The sequence below is a fragment of the Excalfactoria chinensis genome, chromosome 1, assembly GCF_039878825.1.
Source record: "Excalfactoria chinensis isolate bCotChi1 chromosome 1, bCotChi1.hap2, whole genome shotgun sequence".
NCBI classification, from domain to species: Eukaryota; Metazoa; Chordata; class Aves; order Galliformes; family Phasianidae; genus Excalfactoria; species Excalfactoria chinensis.
In genome coordinates, this window is record NC_092825.1 from 52,875,068 (window position 1) to 52,896,714 (window position 21,647).

Here is a 21,647-nt window from a genome sequence, read left to right on the forward strand (position 1 = left end):
TGGAAATTCAGCAATCAAACAGTTTTGTGATTTATTTTGTGATTTATTTCTCCCTTTCGTTTTCAGTTCACTGAGTAAAATTATTTGTGGGCGGATTGGGAAGAAACGACACAAATGTAATGGATGTAGCCATTTGCTTAGTGATATTATTATAGCACAGTGCTAGTGCAAAACAGGGAAGGGTGCAAGCTAAACACATGTCAAATAGAGTCCAGTCTTCTGGAGGTTCAAACCTTCCAAAGACTTAGTGACTAGAAGGTCACTCATCCAGGGTCATTCTTTGCTCCCTGCCCATGAAACGTACTGAAGCAGCACCATCTGGCTTTCTCAGGCCAGTTCTGCTGCAGAATGGCTCCATCCTCTAATCTTATGGGATATGAAGAATGGCAAGAAAGCAACCTTGGCCAATTTGTTGCAAAAAAGCTGCTTTAGAAATATGAGGCTGAGCCAGTTTTCCTTCAATAGGCCACATTTTATCTTCCAAATGCACAAGCAGTATTGGTGTTGGCACAGAGACCAAGAGCACATCGATCTTCTAAGAGTAGATTTCCATTTTATATAGCTTGGAATCACTGTGCAGAATCAGAAGTAGGGGGAAAAAAAAGTACCTGAATGCAGGTGGAAACATGCGCAATGTCTCTGCAATCACCATGTCCAGGTAAGGGAGCTCCTGTACATTTTGATAGTCGGTGACCATCTGGAAAAGCAGGAAGAAAGGAACAAATTGCATTTTCTCACACTGGCATGACAAACTCATCCCAGATTAGCTTTTAAATCATCTATTTTTCATTGGGCATTTTTCCTGTAGAAGAACTCGAAGTCTCATCTAAAAGAGTAAATGATAAAATTATACAAAAATGTGGGCAGTAATTAAATGTGTGTATAACATTTCTTTCATCATCAAAACACTTTGGTGTGCAGCTCAGCTGAAGATATAATAATAAATCAACTTGCTAGCAAGATTTAAAATAGGACATTGTGGAAAGCAATAATAGCTCCAGCAGTCGTATTGTTTTATTCATGCACTGAGATCCACACTAGATTCCCTTCCATGACCAGGAGTGTGGCAAAACACTTTCTTCCTAAGGAACAACACATCAGTTATTTCTTGTTGATACTGGAGCCAGCACTTTGCCCTTTCCCAAAGTGCCAGAGCCCTGAAAGGTCTGTGGAGGGTGGGAGATGGCACTGGGACACTGAGCAGGTGTGAAATCCGTTCTTTTGCATGTCCATGCCTTAATTTTACGTGGTGGGAAATGCCAGATCCCACATTCTCGTAAGCCAACAGAACTTCCCAACCCATGAAAACACGTAGCCAGCACTGCAACCCACATTACAGTATAGCTCTGAAGGCTTTGCCCTTTGACAGGCAGCAAGAGACAGCAAATCGAGGATGATGACCAACTGCAGAGACACAACTCAGCACACTGACAAGTAGATTAGATAATTTCTCCCTGCTACCTTCCCCAGAAAAAATAAATGTTTTCCCTGTCATTACTCAGTGTTCTCAGCAGAGGGCAGCCACGGCACATCTAACAACCTCGTCAGGAGAGCAGAGTTTTGTTTTAAATTAGAGCATCTCCTCAAGACTGACACGGAGTAAATTGGAGAAAAGCACAGACGTCAGACTAGACTAAACCTTTTATGAAGATTTGGGGCCCCTGCCGTTCACAAAGGGGACTGGATTCCATCCTTCCTTTATTTACTACAGCACTTTTCATGTATAATGCATTTTTTATTGAATTTTCATGCAAAAACATATGGTACATACTGCAAATACTAAGCAGAGAGCAACTCCAGATGGTACGCAGAAAAGGCGTACAATAGAGCGAGGATACCTTGCTGGATTAGGGTATCCCACTTATTCAGAACTAAGCCACCATGCACCATTTCACATTAACTGATCTTTTCTAGGAAGGAAATAGATACATTCTATTATCCTCGTGTTTTTTTGTTGTTTTTTTTTCTTCAGCTCAGGAGAGCAAAAGCAAAAACAGAGAAAAAAATAATTTGCACATGCTGAGCAGAACCAGTGTCTGCTCTTCTCACAGATGCCACTCGTCTTGTCAATATATGAAGTATTTTGTCAGTATATGCCAAATATTATCAATACAGGAAGTACAGACTGCCCTGACAGCTTTTCAATGCTGTTTTTCATGTTGCGGCAGTGCCTATTAACTCAAACCTTCGACTTAAGTCAATGGTTATCAGACAAAGAGACTCAAACACACAAATAGCAGCAATGTCAAGAGATCCACGGCTACAGCCTGGGCTAGGAGCTGCACTCCAGTAATTTATATAAGAGCAAAGTCAGGAGGGTGATTTTATCATTCGTGCTTTGCAGAAGGGGACATGAAGTTCAGGGGCTGCCTGCCATGCCCACGCTCACATAGGAGATAGGTAGCAGAGGCTCGAGATGAAGCACGATCAGATTCAATGTTCAGGTCTTCATGGCCATGCTGTTCTCCATGGCAGCACAGGCACCACGGGCTTTAATGCAAATGTATACTGTGGTGTGTATTCATTCCTTTTTCCCCTCTGCTTTTTCTTCTGCTCTCCTGCACCTCCACAAATCCTGAATCCCCTCTTCAGCCCCATCCCTGCTCTCTCTGCCTCTCATGGCTGAGAAATGAGTCCAGGTTGAGAGAGTAAGCGGTGAATCCAAGACCACACCACGATGTGTTTGATTCCCTGAGCCATTCACTATCCACTGGGCCTTCTTGCCTCTCTCATAATCCCTCTACTTACTTCTGGAGTCAATAATTAAGATAATTATATGGTAACCTGATATAATAAGTAGCCACTAAATCAAACCATACATCAACAAATAATATAACACTAAATTACGTGAGCTTTGATTTGCTCTTTCAAATACGTTCTATACCTTCGGGGGATTAACAGTTTAGAGAACAAAACAAAGGTGCAAAACCAACTGGTTTTTGTTGGAAGAAAATTCCCTTTGCTTACATACAGAAAAAAACAGGGGGTCAGTCGAATGGCAGCGCAGTGAACTCAGCTATCACGAGCATGGCAGACACATCAGTCATTTCCTACATCTGATGCAGCTTAATTATTGGCACTTCCATGCTTTTAACATCAAAGTAACTGAACCTAATTTAGTCGTTGTTTGTAAGGTCTGACCCAGGGCTGCGTAAAGTACACACCAGCCAAGTATCCCTATTTGGGAAGGACATTTTGCCACTTCTTTTTTTCTTCCTGTCAAAGAAAATATTTTCCATTTGTTTTTCCACTCCCTCTCTTCAAATGATTCCTTTAGCCAAGCACATTTCAAAGGAACTTCAATTTGCTTTTCTCCTCAAATGTCCCTGCTTATATCTTTTAAATGCTGGCAGATTTGCTGGGGAGAACTGGGCCGCTGTGCAAAGTTCCCACTTTAACCCCTTCCAAAAATATTTCAACGATGTTGGCTTTTACTCAGAATGGGGTATATTTTCATTAACAAAGAGATTTCATTCTGTAACAAGTAGAGATGTGGGGGGAGAAAGGAGGCACCGCACTGCAGGTAATGAAATATTGTGTATTTTAATTTTGCAGCCACTGCTTTGCACAGCAGTTTGTCTTACGCTTTGCAAAGCCCTGTAGTATCTCTCCCTGCTGACTCTGAAGTGGAACAGCCACGTAAATCTTGTGGCATTTCTCTTTGTGCCTGTTCCCCCTTTTTGACTTCCACAGTGGTGGTGGTACACTTTCACCCATCCCAGGCAACTGACTAGCTTCCGAGGTCCAGCAAATACCTGTTTTGGTTACAAATTCTCTTTTATGGCTGGCAGCAGCATAACTCAGGCCTCAAATCCCTAGAAAAAGGTGGGAAATTAATTCTTAGCCCCACAGAGGACCCTGCAGCAAAATACCAGCTGTGATTATAAAATTCCCTACGTGCTACAAGGATGATGCATGTTTTAATCCCCGTAGAAGTTCCAAGAGAGATAACTGCCTTCAGATCCACCTCTGCTTTTCAGTTTTGGCTTTAGCGTTTTCAAGGCAGGCAAACCTATTTTCTGCCACCACCCTCAGTTAATTTTTAGTTCTTCAACGCGCACCAAGGGAATCAAAGTGCTGACATGAGAGGTCTGGCCAATCTTTCTGCTGCCGTTTGAGATGTTACTGTTCCCAGTAGCTCGCTCCTCTTTGCTGGCTGTGGCTACAGACACCACAGCCAAGTCAGCAGAAGGGAACATATGCCTGCACCTTGGCTGCTTCCACACAACGTCCAGCACAAACCTATCTTAAGCAACATTTTAAGACAAGATACCAAATTTTCCCCAGTGTAGTTGTCAAGAAAGGCACAGATCCTCGCCATCACCTCTGTTTTGGGAATGGTAATCCAAGCATTCATCAGTGAATACAAGATTTCCACTTACCCTATTGGTCATGGTCTGGTGGCACTCAGCAGCCAGAAATGAAAAAAAAATTCAGAGAAAACTGTATGTAGCTGACAGAGTGTGACATGCACTTGAAATTGATTTGGAAGCAGCGAAGGCTGTGGAGACCACATTGCTCACAACTGATGCTGCTGAGTCATGAGCTGGGGCTGGACCAGCTGTGGTTTTGGAGAAGTTACAATCCAAATCAAACATCTCATAGGCAGGTGTGACTGTGACAGCATCCATGTCAGAGGGATGATGCGTACATCTGCTTAAGTGCAGATGCAGATCCATGAGTTATCTATCTGTGCACATAGAGCTGCACAGCCCACGTCAGCCCTCCCACAAATGTAGACCTAAGAAAGCAACAGGATAGGAGAAGGTGAGTTGACAACAAACCAGCATAATCTCACTCATCCTCCTGCCCAAATTCCAAAAGAGCTGTTGAGCTCATAGCCAGTCAGTATTTACAAACAGGTCAACAATGTTTCTTGATCAAATGGATAAAAGCTGCTGATAGATCAAAGAATTTGTATGGGGTTTTGACCTTTCTTTGGTCACTGCAAGGAGCTGCTAATTCACCAAGAGAGTGACAGCCTGTTTGCCTTGCTTATCCTGGGAGAGGGGGAGAAACACAAGAATGCTGTGTCAAGATAGAGTTGCTCTGTGACAGCCTTTCTAGCAACCGCATCAAGACAGGAAAGGTTAGAGACAGGGCAGCACCCAAGCTACAGATCAATGGAAAAAGGGTTGGGATGGTTCAACAAATGCCTATCTGCAACTTGCTTAAAGAAAACTTGCCTAAGTTGTATTGCTTTCACAATAACCTCCCTATGAAGGCAGTGAAATAGCGACAAATTTGCCCAAGATTTCTTGGCTTCAGCCTCAGAACTTGGATCAAACACTGGGAAAAAAAACACACCAAAAAACCCAACCACTTAAGGCAGTCATCATAAGATACCTATTGCAAAATCTCTGCTATCTGCTGAACAAGATGTCATCCTGAAGCACGGCACCAAGCAGAGCCAGCCCTTGCTGCTCAGAACAAGGGACCTGCAGCCCCCTGCCCCAGAAGGCAGGCAGGACAGAGGCAGTGCATCTGTTCCTTGAAGATGCACTGCTTTAAGATACAGAATAGCGTACCTAAAATTAGTGTCCACTGGCCAATGCCAGGGGCCTATAGATCTATAGATTAAGGTGCTTTTTTTTTTTTTTTTTTTTTTTTTTTTTTTTTTCCTGGCAAAAGATTCAGTTCTTCATCACAGACTGAGAACAAGGTGCAGGAAGAAAAAATAGGACAAGTCTCATTTCCAGATTAAGATGTATCAAGAGGCTTCCTAAGCTGCCTAGCACCTCTCCTCTCAATTTTTACAGCACATCTTTGTAGCACTAAAGTCTCACCAGCAGCATTATGCCTTCTCATCATTCTCTCTGAAATGAACATTAAAGTCCTCAATTCCAGCCCTTCATACCTGCATTTCCAGAAGCCCTGAAGGTGTTCAAAGCCGGATGAGGCCCTGAGTGACATGATCTACTGCTTGATCTTGCTGTCGGCAACCCTTCCTGTGGCAAAAGGTTTGGAAATAGATGATCTTTGAGGTCTCTTCCATCCTAAGCCACTCTATGAAATGAGTAAAAGCCATCAAAATCATCTACTCTCAAGATTTCCCTGTACTTCTTTGTCCTATGTGGGTTTGCCACCACCTCTCATTTGCTCAGCTGATCATTCAATAGAAATGCAGCATGATCTCATCCCCACCTTTGGTGAACGTGGTGCTCTGACTGCTTACTGGGGCTGGAGCATTACTTGGCTCATCAAGTCACTTCCCAAGCTGCACCAGCACTCAAACTTCAGTACTGGGTGCATCAAATATTTCAGTGTCTCCCAGCTCCTCCTAAAGACCATGCCTGCCAAATGAATACAGCATTACAGCATTTTGTTCAAAGAACCTGCCTCAGGCTTCCATTTTATCTACCCCTCACATTTCCCTGTTCAAGCTTCCACTGCTACCTCTTGCCCATTCCATCTCCATACAGATCACAGGAGCACAGGGAAAGGCAGGTGCTGATTCACAGGCCAAGTTCAGAGGTGATGGGAAAGGTTGGCACGCCTCTTATACACCAGTAACCACATTATACGCAGGCCTTGCAGCCAAATTCCCTCCATTACTTTAGTGCAAATCCACACATCTCCCTGGGGTTGTATCACTGTAAAGGAAAGGAAAATGTGGTTCTAAGTATGCACCCAATAGTGCTGGGGAAAGAGCCAGAAAGTATAAGGTTACACCAATGTCAACTGCCTTTAATGCTACTTTGCTTTTCAAATCAAAGGCTTGAGCTCTTGACAGAAGGCAGAGCTGCACTACCTCCACTAGCTATTTTGGTGCCAAAATAAGGCCTTTATAGCATCACTGTTTGCAACAAAACTTCAGTGAGATAAAAATATTTCCTGAAACTGAACAGTGCCCTAAAACCAAACAGATAAACACAAGTCTGTAACCAAAACAGTCAGAAATTCCCTGCCACCTACATTACCACTGACACATGGTGATCAGCAAGAACAGAATGAGTGCCATCAGGTAGAGGATCTGACACATAAGCAACAAAAGAAGAAAACTGCTAGAAAAATCATTTGTGAGTCAAGCTACAAAATAAAAGAGAGGAGAAAACAAATGTACATCAATGCTGGTTTTGTGAATTTGTCAGCCCCACCTGGTCCCAGACTCCAGTGCCAAGAGAAGTGGGTGTCCTTTACATAAAGAGCTGGGGCTCTGCAGTACCGCAAAGGAATGGGCAGGACCCTGTGCGCTGACAGTGCCCAGTCAGGACATGTTTAATATGCAAATACCCTTGCTAGACCTATTTCTATTTCTATTTTAGTTTAGTTTAGTTTGGTGGAGAAGAGCAGCTCCTCTCCAGAAGTACTCCCCTACTTGCATGCAACCAGTGCCCAACTCCAGCTATATGTGGCTGTGATACATCTGTGGCTGCTCACTGTAGAGGGCTAAACTCATCAGAGACACAGGGATTGCCCATTTCTCACCTCCTTCTCCTTAAAGAGCTCCTAGCCCCCGGAAGCCCCCCTGGTTCTCTCTCTCTCAGCTCACCTCAGCCCACTGAGACTCCAAAGACTCTTTCAACACTTGTTTGACACAATCAAAATTTCTACTTGGGTGGCAGAAATTCTGAATGGTGAAGTATCCCAGTGGGAGGCAGGCGAGGAGGAAATTAAGCAGGAGAAAGGACTGCCAGAGGCCCAACAGGCTGAGAAAGAGAATTGTAAAACTGGGGTAGGTCTGTCCGAAGGGCATGTCACCAGTCCAAAGCACATTAAGCACTGAAGTTCGTGCAAGACTTAATCCTGCCTGCTATAGAAGTGTCCCTTGGTGGTTGCTGCAGATCTACAGGAATAAAGAGGAGGGAATTTCTTCCCTCTCAGCAGACATTAATGGTATCACATAAGAGCCAGATGATTTAATTTAATCATTCCTGCTCCAACTGGTATTTTCTATATGGAGGTGACAGTGCTTTAAATTAGAGACACGCATATAAAAGGCTCGTATGTTTAGTTTAATCAAATGTTCATTTCCTCATGTTATATGTATATTAAAAGACATCACCATGTTTTTTTCATGCTGCAAAGAGACGCTACCACATGGGCTAAGTAGTGAGGTCCTCACTGGTCATTCATCTCTACAGCTTAGTATGCTTGGCAGCCTTATGGACTGAGAGATGACTCAGGCCTGAGTATGTAGTTTTGGGAAAGATGCCCTAGAGAACATAGCTTGACCTACAAGGAGAGCAAAGCCTTACACAAAATGAATGACTCCAGTAATTCACCCTTCTGCAGATACTTAAATATGAGCCTGAGCCAGTGGCTGCTTGAGTCATTGGCTTTAGTGGCTGCTGGATTGAGACCTTTTCTGAATTAGTAAACAGGCAAACATTCACAAAGAAACTTCAAGATTCTCCCATCACTCAGCATAATTATGATTTGCTCTGACAAGGGCAGGTCAGTTTTAATACCATGCAACATTTATGTACTGCCTGATGCCTTGAAAACAGTTTACGTACATTAAGTGCAGCACAACAATAATACAACTTTGCCTTTCCATAGTTGCTTCTCCCTCGAGGCTTGCGAAGCATTTAGCAAGCATTAATTAGTTGGTCATCTTCCAAATGCATGTGTGAGGTGCTCCTGGTAAATATTCCCTTCATGCACGCAAGGGGCCAGCAGAAGTGCTGAAGACTGAAGCCAACAATTCCCATCAGAATCGAGTGCCCACCAGAGCCAGCCAGCATAAGTAGCCTGCTTTTTTTTTTTCCACCCTCAACGTGACTCCTGTGAATAAGAAGGTAAATGCTGCTCTGAATGCCTAGACTTAAAATGAACAAAGAAGAAAAAAATCCGTTGCATAGCATTTAAATACATCTTCAACAAAAAGGAGCTCTGTTTGTTTTTAGCTGCCCAGACTGTAATTCAGGGCTCAGCTTGTCCTTGAGAAACTGGTGGTACTAAAAGTGCAGAAAGCAAAGAAGCTTTTCCGGTGTCAAAGTTACAATTCCTTACCACAGACTCCTGCACCTCCTTACTTAATTCAGGTAACAGCTTAACCCTTCTTGCCTTACTCTCTGCACAGTGAAGTATCAGAGCCAAAGGGAGAAATTATTCTCTAACATGTGGCTTAAAGCTGATGAGCCACATGGAGCCTTTGAGCCAAGGAGAGCAGTTACACCCAGTTCACAAGGCAATGCTTTGCTTCCAGTTCCCTTTTCTCCCTGTCTAGACAGCGCTAGCACAGAATGACCCTAAGGAGGACCTGTGTCCTGTTACCCCATCCTGCTGCCTCATTTCTTGACTGACAGTGTGACTTCTGTCATACCCAGCCCTAACATCAAATTTTAGAGGACATCCTCCCTACAGAACATGAGGGTAAAGCCTGCACCTGTTGAAAACCCTCACATTTTAGGTGAAAAGAATTGAGAGAAAAAGGGTAAAACTTATTTTCTGACCAAAGCTATTTGATGTATTTTCCTTTTCTGCTCTTTCTGGAAAGTGCTGACCGCCATGGGTATAACAAAGCAATTTACAACCAGTATGGGAAAAAAAATGGATAGCACTTAAAACAGCTTTTGTGACTTTTCTCCCCAAAGTATGAAGAAGATCTGTAAAAAATAACAAAACCCACAAACTAGATGCCAGTCCAAAACTCATGACCCCAAACCCAGTAGGGAGCTGGCTGCAAGCACGGGCACACAGCTTCCAATGCACTATCCCATGATAAGCCCCTCTAGATATTCAGATAAAGCTGTCTGCAGTGAATCCTGACAGATGCCTAGTCAAGGATTTCTCTTCCTTCTCCCTTTTCTCTCTGTCTTCTCCATCTGGGAACACAGAGATTTCCCTAAGCCTGCTCATGCTTAGATTTAGTGAAGCCATCATGGTGTCATGTTCTGGCGTCAGTTTGTGTCTTTGCTTTTCTCTGCCCTTTGTAGAGCAGCATGGCACGGCTGTCCATCTGTTTATGATTTACTTTACACAATGACTTGGTCCTGATTACACTGATAGGCACAGTAGGTTATCTGAGGGCCAACTGGATCTCAGCAATGACACTCAATCTGTACCCAGATCGTGGGAAGGTTTCCAATCAAAGAAAGGACAGTGACGAACTCCACTGAGGCCTCCCCAGGGAGATCTTCCCTGTCCTTAATCCCAGCAAGTTAAAACAAAGATCTGGATTTCTATTCAGAATTCTGCAATTACCAGCACGTAAGTGGTCCATAACAAATGAAACAGAAGGCAAGAAGAGAACAAGAGAAACCAAGACCTGGGTCTTTGTTGACATTTAAAGATGAACACTGGAGAAGAGACTATAAAAGAGCAGCATTCTGCTCAGGAGGCTGCGTCTCTAGTGGGCTCCTTTAGCACAGTCCCAAGGCACACAGACAGTGGACTCTGCGCCAAGAAAGAACAGAGCCCAGAAAGTGCAGCTTTGTCACAGGGCACTGCATGCTACTAAAGGTAGGGAGCCTTCTGAGGGTACAGAGTAACCACCGAGTACATGTCAGTGAAAGGAAAGTGAAACATCTCAAAAAGGAGGATGAAATCACAGGGTCAGTAGTGAGGAAATATAGAATTCATTTGTAATCCGAACAAGGTCATTTGTAGCACGTTTTAGGATGATATAAGGCTTTATGAGTAAGGCAAACGGAAAGTATTGCTCATGATTTCTTTTGCTTTACGAGTAAGCTGCTTTGGCCTTTATTTACTTATTACCTCACAGTCTCACAATGATCCTGGTGTGAAGACCAATTTCTACTCTTCCTCTCTGGCTTCTCAGGAATACTTTTGCTTCTTGAACCTGATCTTTCCTCTGTCAGTCCCTGGCCATCTCACTCATTTACTTCTTCATAGTTCCAAGGAGACTCTTATTTTTGCAATACTTCACACCTCACCTCTGTGCTGACATTTTACTTATGGCCATACTACCTTGAGACTTGTTGTTTTACCTTTCTCTTTCTCAAAGCTCTGCCTTGCACAATGTCACAACAGCTCTGGGGTGCAGTATGGAGATTTCGGGGAGCCCAGTCAATGCAGGGATACCCACCTGCAAGTCAGCTGGCCCCAAAGTGAAGGCCATTTAATCCACAGGCTACTGAGACACAAAGGTGACCTCCATAAACCGATGTTTGCTGAATCATTCAGCACAAAAGAGCACTTTTAAGACAGAAAAGCCCAAAAGCCATAACAGTCTGCAGGGGGTTTACTTGCAATTTTGCACATATAAAATACTGTATCCTTTGCCCTTTTTTAACACAACTTGTGGCACAAAGATCTATGGGTGTCTACAGATGGACTAATTTGGAGAGAGGGATTTTCTAGGAGTACAAAGATGGAGCACAGCTGCAGGCTTTTCCAGTAAGGACCTGGTCACATGTGAGAGCAGCTAGGCACACTCAGAACTCTATCAGCTCTGATTGCTCAAACATGAGCTAGGTCTCAGTATACTTAGAAACTGGCTGGAAAATGCAAGATTTATGGCAAATAATAACATTTTGAAATTCACTTGGCTTCTGCCTTGTGAACTGAGTTTCTTATTTTTGGTCTTACCTTTTCAGCTATCATGGTTAGAAGCAGGTTTTCCCCCCCCCCCCTTTCATTGTTTGTTTGTTGTTGTTGTTTTAATAAAGAAAGATAGATTCTGATTATATATCTGACTTCAGTGTTGAGTGCTTCAAGGGAATACAAAACAAATACCCAGAGACTTGCTGTGCAATGGCAGGATGCTGGTAATGCTCCATTTGCACAGCACCATGGGCCAACCCTGCCTGCCCTTTGGCTGTCTTCTGCAAGTACTCAGCTCAAGTCACACAGACTTAAAAAAAAAGGGGGGGGGGGGGGGCTACAAGAGCAGGAATTTCACGTGAATAAGCATCACACAGGCATGAGCTGATCCCTGCTGTATGCTGACCCTTGCAACAAGCATGTTTTTATGGCATGTGTTTTAGAGGGGATTACTGTGAGAGGGACCTCGGGAATTAAGCACCCAATCTCCTCTGAAAATGTCAAAATTGGCACCTTGGCAAAGCCTGGCTCAGAACGAGATTGAAATATGCAGACAAAGTAATTGGGGGGGAACTGTACTGAGGCTATATATAGCATTTCATTTCTGCTGGGTATGAGATGGGGGGAGGGGAAGGCAGGAAGTGAGGAGGAGAGGGGGGAAAAAACAGATAAATTTGGGTTGCCGCTGTCATACACAGATCCACTTATCTGTGGCTGAAGCCCAGACAGCTGTGTGACTGCAAATGAAGGAAATTAATTAAAAAGTAAAAAAAATGAAAATCAGCAAGAAGAAAACAGAGAAAAAAAAGAGGGCTGTATGCTTCCCACACCTAACCTGATGTATAAATATCTGACTGATGAAGGGTGCTTATTATTTCTTTGGCTCCATGTGTGTAAAGAAAGCTACAATTCTTCCAGCGAACAAGCAGATAATCACAAAGCCAGTGGCACATCTCTGCTGCTCTAGTTTAAACAACATTCTGGTAGTCCCATTTGTATAATACCTATGGTGCACTAAGACAATGGAAAGCAGGGGATTATACCTCTCGTAAGAGAAAGCACTGGGAAGAACTGCAAGTGGATGCGGTTCTTTTACAGCTCTTACAGATTCGGACCTGCCTCCTGTCAGCCTAACTTCAAGCAACCTCACAGTTTTCCCTTCTTTATCTCTCAAGGCATTTGCAATGCAGCTCAGAAGAGCCAGAGCACCTTGGACTTTTGTCCACATCCACTGCCTTTCCTCCAATGCCTTTCACATTATGGTGCGGTAAGAGTGGCATTGTACTGTTGGCCTCTCTTCATGTGTGCACACATGTAAGCATGTGTATTTTCTCTAACACATCCATCCATCAATTTGAAACAGCATGAAAATGACTAAAAAAAAAATATCCAGTCTTTAAATCTCAGAAGATCTGAGGTGTCAGTGCTGCAAAGTCAGAAAATTCATTCCAAGTCCTATTTATCTAGGTCAGGATGTGAGAAAACTTCTTTTTTTCTGCATGCTACATATGCACGTCATCACTCTTGCTACTCAGTACTATACAGGCCAGGAACTCAAGAGCCAGGGAAGACTGCAGCTTGCTCTCTGCTTCCAGTAGGCTTGATAGAAAAAATCCCTTTTGTATTCCTTACAATGGAGCCTTGTCTCATCTCTGCTTCAAGAAATGGATATTGAAATGGCCAGGATATTACAAACACTGTGCTGAGAGCATATGTACGTAGCTGGGGAAGGAGCTCAGTGCCCATCACCGCTGCCGCCTTCTAATAACCAGAAGAGCAAAGCTGCCTGCAAAGCAATGAACAAGTTAACAAAAGACTTCATTTCTATCCAGCTGATACCAGTATGACACTGGGAAACACGGGGTCAAATTCCAGGCACAGTATTGCAAGGGCAGGAGGAGTGCAGGGAGGAACGTTTATGTGGCAAAGCCATGGGGCCTGCAGTCAGGAGGTCAAGTCCTGACGCAGCTTTCCAAGTGAATTTGGGAAAGTAACATTCTCTACCCTTGTGCTTTTAATAAGACTGGTAAACCTAAGTCATGAGCCTGCCTGGAGACTGCTGATAAAGGCAACATATGAAGCTTTTGTTCAAAGCCTGGCCATTGCTGAGTACTAACAGCAACCCCACTTCTTAAAAAAGGGTAAGTTGAGCCTTGGCTTTTAGCTATAATACTAAACAAAGGTAAGTCTTGAATGGACAACAAAATCGTAGACAGAACTTTTTTTTTATATGTAAGAAGTGAACTTAACCCACCATCAAAGCTTTGATTTATGATGCACATTTGCTGGGGGGGGGGGGGGGGGGGGCGGGGAAGAAGAGGTAATGAGTGCATACGCACTTACCATAGACCAACAGCACTGAATGCACAGAAATACTGATTTCCTACACTTGGAAAAGCAAAACAAAAAGAAAAAAAAAAAAAAAAAGAGCTGTAATTTGAAGTTTAGGGAATCTGCTTTCAAGGTTTTTCATCTATGATGCCCTCAGGTCTCAAACAAAGGTTGGGGCCTGCTAGTGTGCTCCCTGCTCCCCACACCTCTGCCCTCTCAAATATGGATGTGGAAACCTGGAAACCACGGCAGAGATGGCTGCCACTGCAGAAGGCCGTGCTCTGCTGCCTCCCTGCTACAACTCACCTTGCCCTCATGCCCAACAGATGCTATCTTCCTCCACAATAAGAAGAGCTGCTCTCCTCCAGCCAAAAGGGTTCCTTAAGCAGACAACTGGAAGGGCCCTAGAGCTCACACTGGTGTGTAGAAGCGTGTCAAAGCCAAGACGAGGCTGTGGGGATGCTTTGCAAGCAATGCTACCAGCTCATCTCTGTTCCAGCCTGGATGGCATTCCTCAACTTGATTATTTTCCCATCACGTGTTTCTCATTTCATTAAGTGGAGCTGTTAATCAGGTGACCCACAAGTGGTGGGGCTTTCGTTACCACAGTAACGGATGGAGCTGCAGCTCCACTCGGTGTTGGTGTGCTCCCTGTGTACTGGCGCAGGAGGACGGCATGCACTCAGTGCCACGTGGCTGCAGGCTTCAGGCAACACGGCTCAGTGGGGAATGAAAAGGATATCGGCTCTTTTGTCAGCTCAGCTCGGTCTTAATAACGTTTAAATATCTGAAGGTCACTAAATTACAGAGCGCAGAAAATGGTCACAAAGGCCCTTCTCTGAGATTACCTAGGTTTGCTGAAGGAAATCAACAAAAGAGGATAAAACGAACTGAACAAAACAACCACCGCTGCTACGATGTTACCCTTCTCGTTAAGCCCATACAATAGAGAAAGCAGCATTTCCCGTCTCTCTGCTGACAGTTCAGTATTGGGGCACAAAGGCAGGTCACTGTCCTTGGTGATACGGTAAACAAAGATAAGAGCTGAAAGCCACGGAGTATTTTTTTAACCCCGGATAATTCTCTCGGAATAAATTCCATTGTGGAGAGATTTATTGTTTACTTAGCACTCCTTAAAAGAGCTCCTCAGGAATGCGGTCTCCTTCCGTGTGTTGGACACAAAGCACACATTTCAGCTGAAAACCCTGGCCAGACCTGCTCAGGGCATCCGTCACTAGTCCCTGCAGTCGTTATGGGTACATTACACAAGCGAACCTTCTGGAGAAATGTGGCCCCAAATGTTCATCCAGATCTGCTCTTTCTCCTAGGTTAAGAATTTAAACAGACGTCTTCTATGGGCAGCCATACTTTGCCAAAATACCAACAAATACAGCATCGCTTCCCTTTTCGGCTCGCAAAATGCCTGCAGCAAAGCCGCACAAGAGCGTAAAACCTCAGTTTATTTTCTGAGACTATCAGCACAGGAAGGATCAGTTTTCCTTTTGCTCACTCCACACAGAATTTCCAATTCCTTTCTTCCCACAGCACGTCTCCCCAAATACACACATACCAACCCACTACTGTGGAAAAGCAGGCAAGGAAGATACCATTGCCAACAGCAGAAACATTCCTGTGTTTTCCATGTAATGGCTCAACAACCATAGGTAAGAGCTTAAGCTTTTGCTGACTTGAGGCCTATGGCATCAGTTGAGCTGCAGGTGCTGCCACAGAAGTGGCTATTTAATTCTGCCATGTCCTGCCTTCCCACTCAGCAAACGGCCATAAAACCTGTACAGCATACCTCTCTGCAATGTGCATTTGGCAGACTTCTAGCAGTAGCAACAGAAATAGCCAACATTTAGACAAACTGCCTTCTAGAAGAGCACAGCATCCAAATCAGAGGAATATGAAGAGACAGAAGTTTTTTCATGGTTTTGTGCTGTACATTTGACATTTGAATCCTAGAATAGCTTATGTTGGAAGGGATCTTAAAGATCATCTACTTCCAACCCTTGAACCTTCTCTACCTTTTCACAGGGCTTCTGGATTTCAACAGATAAGAACCTCTTTTCAGAACACAAGAAAGTTTGTTGCAATGTAGTTTTAAGAATATGGTTATTGGTGACATCCTGGGATTGGCAGAGATGGATTACCTATGGCCCGGGGCTGAACTGTAAAGTGGATTGTGAGTTTAAAAGGTTTCCATTTCGTTTTCTAAAAGAGTTATAAGCTTAGCTGCTACTAGAGATTCCAGCAGTGTTGTTGGGGACGGTTTCTGTAACTTGATCTCATCTCCAAAACCCTACATCAGTCTTCAATCAGACTAGGTCCTCTCCATAGAAATAGAGCAATTAAGAACTCTCTTGGCTCTCAGAGCACTACAATACTCACACATGAATTCATGTTCCTCTTACATGTTCTCAGATCCTTGCTACTTCTGTTCACTGGGTGCTGATTACTCTACAGATTGTATCAGTCATGCACTTGGTCTTTTCCAGCTGTTCTCATAACCTCTTTTTGGCAGAGGTAATAATCTGGTAACAGAAAAACAGAAGCAAGTTCTGCTATCTGTTTTAAAGAAAGTACTCACCAGGACTACTCAAAGAGGCCAAAATCACACAAGAATCATTACAAAGGTCAGCACACCCTGTACAAATGTGCCATCCAACTCCTAATATCCAAGTTAATCCCTTCTTCTTCTTTTTTTTAATCAACATGAGCAATGCTTCTATTTGCAGATTTTATCGCACTGAGACTGGCTGGCCCACTAACAGAAGCTGACTGGCTGCAGAGCCCAGAAGAAAACAGCAATAAAATTAAGCTCTTCCCCCTTGTAGACCATCCATGCAACAGGAGAGGTATGCTTGCCTGTGGTCATCACCTCCAAAACATACAGTGTTTCCAAATCCTCGCTTCATGTGCTTCATAATAAACTGAGGCCATGCATCCACATGCCTATGCCATCTGCTATTAGTACAGCATATAGCACAAGTTATATGGATGTGCTACTTGATACATGTTTGAGCACTAAGGAGGAATCTAAACAGAGTAACCACCCAATAATGCATACCACCCAAACTCACACTCTCAGTAGTAGCCTTAGCTAGTCTCAAGGGGTATTGCTCCACTAACATCTGTTAGTTCACATGTAATGCTGTTATCAAGTGAAACTTCTAAAAAAGCCTACAGTAAATGGACCGAGAAAATGTCTTCAACCTACATGAGTCAATAGTTCACCGATATGCAGGAGAGAAAAGGCATCAGCCCACTCTTAAACACTGTCTACAGAAAACAGCTGTAGTGCACATCCCCTGGTGATATACTTGTCCAATTTTGCTAAGAGACTGTTTTTGAATTTGTATAATTATAATATATATCAGCTGAGAAACCATCATAATTAAAATGAAATTGAAGTCTAATGTAAAGACTTTATATCAAACTAAAGATGCTTGTAAAGGAAAAAGGAAGTTATGCTGATGGAAGCAGTTTTATACTCGTATACTTCCATGGATGCTAAGAAGTTGCATGGCAACTACTAGTTGCCTACTAACTATCTACTTTGGCTTCTGACTTAATATAGCTATCAGCTATAGCTATATGACGTGTGTAGATGTATACAGCCATCTACACGTGAATCCCCACCCACATCCTGTCCTCCCTTCAAAGCTGTATGCAGAAATTTATTGGATTTTTTTTTTTCTGTAAGAGCAGCCATTGAAGCAACCTTTAATACAGAAAGGGCAACGGCAGTTTATATACATTATACTGCAACAAAGATCAAGTTTAAAAACAAGACTCAAAAAAGGAGAGATTAATAAAGCAGCCATCCGCACTGTGCTGACTAAAGTTTTCAATCAAAAGCAGCTTTATGAATAAGCAAGAGTCCTTCATTAAGATACACACACACACAAGCACACACAAAGGAGAGACTATCAGTTATTTATATTTCCTACTCCGAGAGACAGGAAACCTCCCTTTGCATCTGCTTTTTTCTCACTAAGAAGAATAATTTTAATTACAGCCACTTGGCAGGAAGCCAGTTTTGATTATTATTATTATTATTTTTTAATGACATCTGTCTAAGCATTTTTAAACTTCCTGCTCTGTGTAACTTCCTTCATTTTATAGACCAACACCCAGTCACAGTAGAAAAAAAGGGAGTAGCAAATGATTTATTTGCTTTTCATGTTAACTCTTATCAAGTATATCAAGCGGTTCATTGTTCTGAGAACTGATGGGACAGAAAGCAGATTTACGGGGGGAATTTAGGACTTGAGCGGTCTGGGAAAGGAAAAAAAATAAAATACATGAATGGAAAAAAAACACGTTTGTAACTTAACCCTGAAACAACTCTGGAGTTCCTGTTCCATAGGCTGATTTTTCCTAGATTCAACCAGGCCTTTTTTCAAGAAGAAAAGAAAAAAGATGGAGAACAGGGCAAAAGTCAGGGCAACGTGCTTACAAACAAGAATATGAGGAGTCAGAGACAGTGCAGCCAGCCCATCTGCCACCTATGCCAGCTTGATTATGGACAGGTTTCTGTTAAATCAGTGAAATTACTCTGGCTTAATCAGTGCTGTAGAGGGACTCCAAGTCCATACCCCAAGCCAGCACAGCCCCTGCATCAGTCAGGTAACTGGAGCAGGAATGAGGAGCCCCAGAGCTTCTCTACCAAAATGAACCACAGCAATAGCAAAAAACTCAAATTTCAAATGCTTACTTATAATGTTGTCTTCCCTCCTCTTTCTTTCAGTCTGCCTTCAGCTGTGGCTTACAGGGCAGTTTCATCCAGCTTGCTGTTCTCCCCCTGTATGAGGAGTGAGGTGAAAAAGAGGAAGCAAAAACACTGCTAGAAAGGGAAAGCTGAATAATGTACGAAGGAGAGAACAAGAGAAAAAACAGGTGAGTGGAATACAAAGTGGGCACTGTGAGGTAGAGGGAAGCAAGGACAGAAGTGAGATACCTGTGAGTGGTAGCAACCCTTCAGATCCCTTGGCGGGTTCACCAGGGTGCCACAAGGCTGGGGATGGGGGAAGGCAGGGCCAGGCTGTGCTGGGGAGCAGCATGCAGGAGCCAGCAGTGTGGAGCAGCACATTTTATTGGTCCTACTCACCACTCATTGCCTGCTATGCTGGAGCTCAAACCACAGCCACATACCCACACCTGGCTAACAGTCCCAAAGGGATGGGATTTATTGCGCACATCAGATGCGGCAGCCCGTATTAGCTATAAGAAAATCTGCCTCTTGGCTGGCCCCACTGCTGGGACACAGGTAAGCATAATGAATTGTTAATGTCTTGACACCAAAGCTGCACTTTCATACTTTGCTCCAGACTTTATTCTTTTGACTTGGACATCTTCTAAAGTCATCTTTCAGGGTAAATGAACAACACAGTGCAAACAGCCTGGGAAAACTGTCTCCCTCCTGCACTTTCTGCCTCTTTGCAGATGGAACCTACAGCCATCCTGAAAGCTCTGCAATAGTTTCCATGTGATTTTTAATTTCCTGGTTCTGCCTGGAACCCGAAGTGTGAGTGCTGGAAGCCTCAGGAGGAAAAACTGGTATTGTCAGATTCTGCCCTCATTTTCCAAGATTCAGGACTTTCAGAGAATATCCCAGCTCTTAAAGTGTTTGGAGACTTCACTCTCACAAGTGGCTGAGTGCCTTCTGACTTGAGTCAACACAGCTGGAAAATGGAAAAAAAAAAAAAACAAAACCTGAAATCTCAGTAAAAACCAGATGTTGCCATTGAGTAGAGCTACCGTGTTAATAAAGCGCTAGCACCCTTGCGCTCCACAAAACAAAACGAATTCTTCTAATAGATTCCCCAAACCATGTCTTATGCCAGAAAGAACACAGCAAAAAAAAGTATTTTAGGACTTGAGGAGGACTGTGGAAAGCTGTGGTTCTGGTGCTGCCACTTGGACTGATGCACAGTAAGATCTCTATTTTTAGGGAGGACAGGCTGTGTTTGTTATTTGGCAGGAAGCAATCAGGACAAGTGATTGCAACATTGATGCTGGACCTGTGGTTGGTGGGATCTGAATGATGTGTTAAGAAGCATGGTTTGGTACTGTGGTGCTGTCACGTGCCACACAATTTGAGCAGGGTCTGGAGTTTATGTGGACCCCCAGGGCACACAGTGGTACTTGCATTGTAGCTGTTAAGGAAAACATCTCAGTGCTGTAAGCAGCAAGGAAAAGATTCTGGGACAGTTTTTGCTTAGAAAAGTAGCAGAGTTTCTTTGCATGCTCATATCAAAGATATTTTTCTATCAATTACATATGCCTGACAGGATGCAGATGCATTATGTGATGTGTTATATACAGAGCTGAGCAGGAATGCATGCGAGAACTGGAAAACAACAGTGGTTTGTTTAAACGTCCTGTTTCATCTTATCCAGCCAACATCCCATTATGAGCCACAGGAGGCCAGCTTTCTGAGGCCACCAAGATGTCAACAGTTAGAGGAAATGTTCACTCCAATGCCCCTGGGGTTTCTCTGAAAGCAGTCACTGACATGACATCCACAGCCTTCTTCAACAGAAGCAGCACTGCGGATTTGTTAGCAGGCTACTTGAAGTTGCCACAAACAAGAGAAAGCTCATGTCTATTGAGAAGAAAGCTAACCTCTTTCCTTCCCATCACAAACAACACCCCTGGCTTTTCTTCTCCCTTAGCAAAGTCTATACAATGTCCTTGGAGTAGATGAAGAGTGCAGACAAGATCCACACGCCATGAGGTCGCAGCCTGTGTGCCTCAGCCTCTGCACGCAGGCTAATGTCACTTTGGTCTGAACCAGATGTCACAAGAGAAATGATTTTCCCTCCTCACACAGCTTTGTTGTGACTGAGCCCTAAGATCAGTGGCAATACTGACTGTCATGGTTCTACCACTAAACTGTGGTCGAATCACTGGTATGGCTTAGACTACTACGAACATCAACATCTTTAATCTGTGGGTGGTTTATGTTTAGCAATGATAGCAAAAGTAAAGCCAAATTAAAGTTATAAATATGATGAGGTGTTCCAAACACAGAGTGGTATGTTGTAAATAACGCGCTGAATGCTTCCAGTGCTCTGACACTTAAAGAAATAAAAATATGGCTCCTCTCATCTGGTGGTCTCCAGCCATTTTTTTACGAAACACATGGGGGAGCTGACTCATGAAAAAGGTGAAATGTTTTGCATAGGGTCACAGATCACAAATCCAGCGCTAGTAAAATCAGAGTTCCTTAAGCTAATTCCCTTGCTTTGTCACCAGATAATGGTGGCTGCAGAACACACCAGCAATAAATTAGACTTTAAAAAACTCAAGGGCATTAGCAAATTATAATTAAGCACACGTTCTGCAATGAGATGAATTGTTTCTATAATAAGAGGCAGCAAAAACTAGTGCCTACAAATTGCACGTTGTATCAGAGTATTACTTTCTGCTTGGAGACAACAATAAATACTTTTGCCAGATATTGATGATACAGATGTGTGCATGTGCGTGTGTGTTTAGAATACAGCACAAGCAATAACAGCCTTGCTGCACTCACTGCTGTGCACCTTGATGGGGAAGATAAGTGATGCTAAATCCAGGGCCTGGTTTAATTCAAAAATACACAGTGTTTTTTACATTAACATTGCTAAACATGTGAATTGTGCTTTCGTGGAGTACATGATTTAAGCACGGGCCCCAAGGAGACACCAGCTGTCTTTGGTAACTGCATAAGCTGCATTGACACTTAATATTGTTTCTCTGCAGTCAGATGCTGATTGCAAAATCAGCAGTGACATACCATGTTCAAACTTTGATCCCTGAAATTAGATGCCAGATTAGGGCGACCCTCAAAATTGAATCTCTGGGTGTTAGAGGGC

The 21,647-nt window shown here is 43.3% G+C and overlaps 1 protein-coding gene across 6 annotated transcripts in view; it reads right to left on the reverse strand.

Annotated features, from left to right (window-relative positions):
- TBXAS1 (thromboxane A synthase 1) overlaps positions 1-21,647 on the reverse strand; it is a 244,239-nt gene that overhangs the window by 7,818 nt on the left and 214,774 nt on the right. For all 6 annotated transcript variants that reach the window (XM_072334889.1, XM_072334898.1, XM_072334934.1 and 3 more), the window contains one exon: positions 609-697. In XM_072334889.1, the coding sequence (XP_072190990.1) occupies positions 609-697 (89 nt within the window). The remainder of the gene's footprint in view (positions 1-608; positions 698-21,647) is intronic.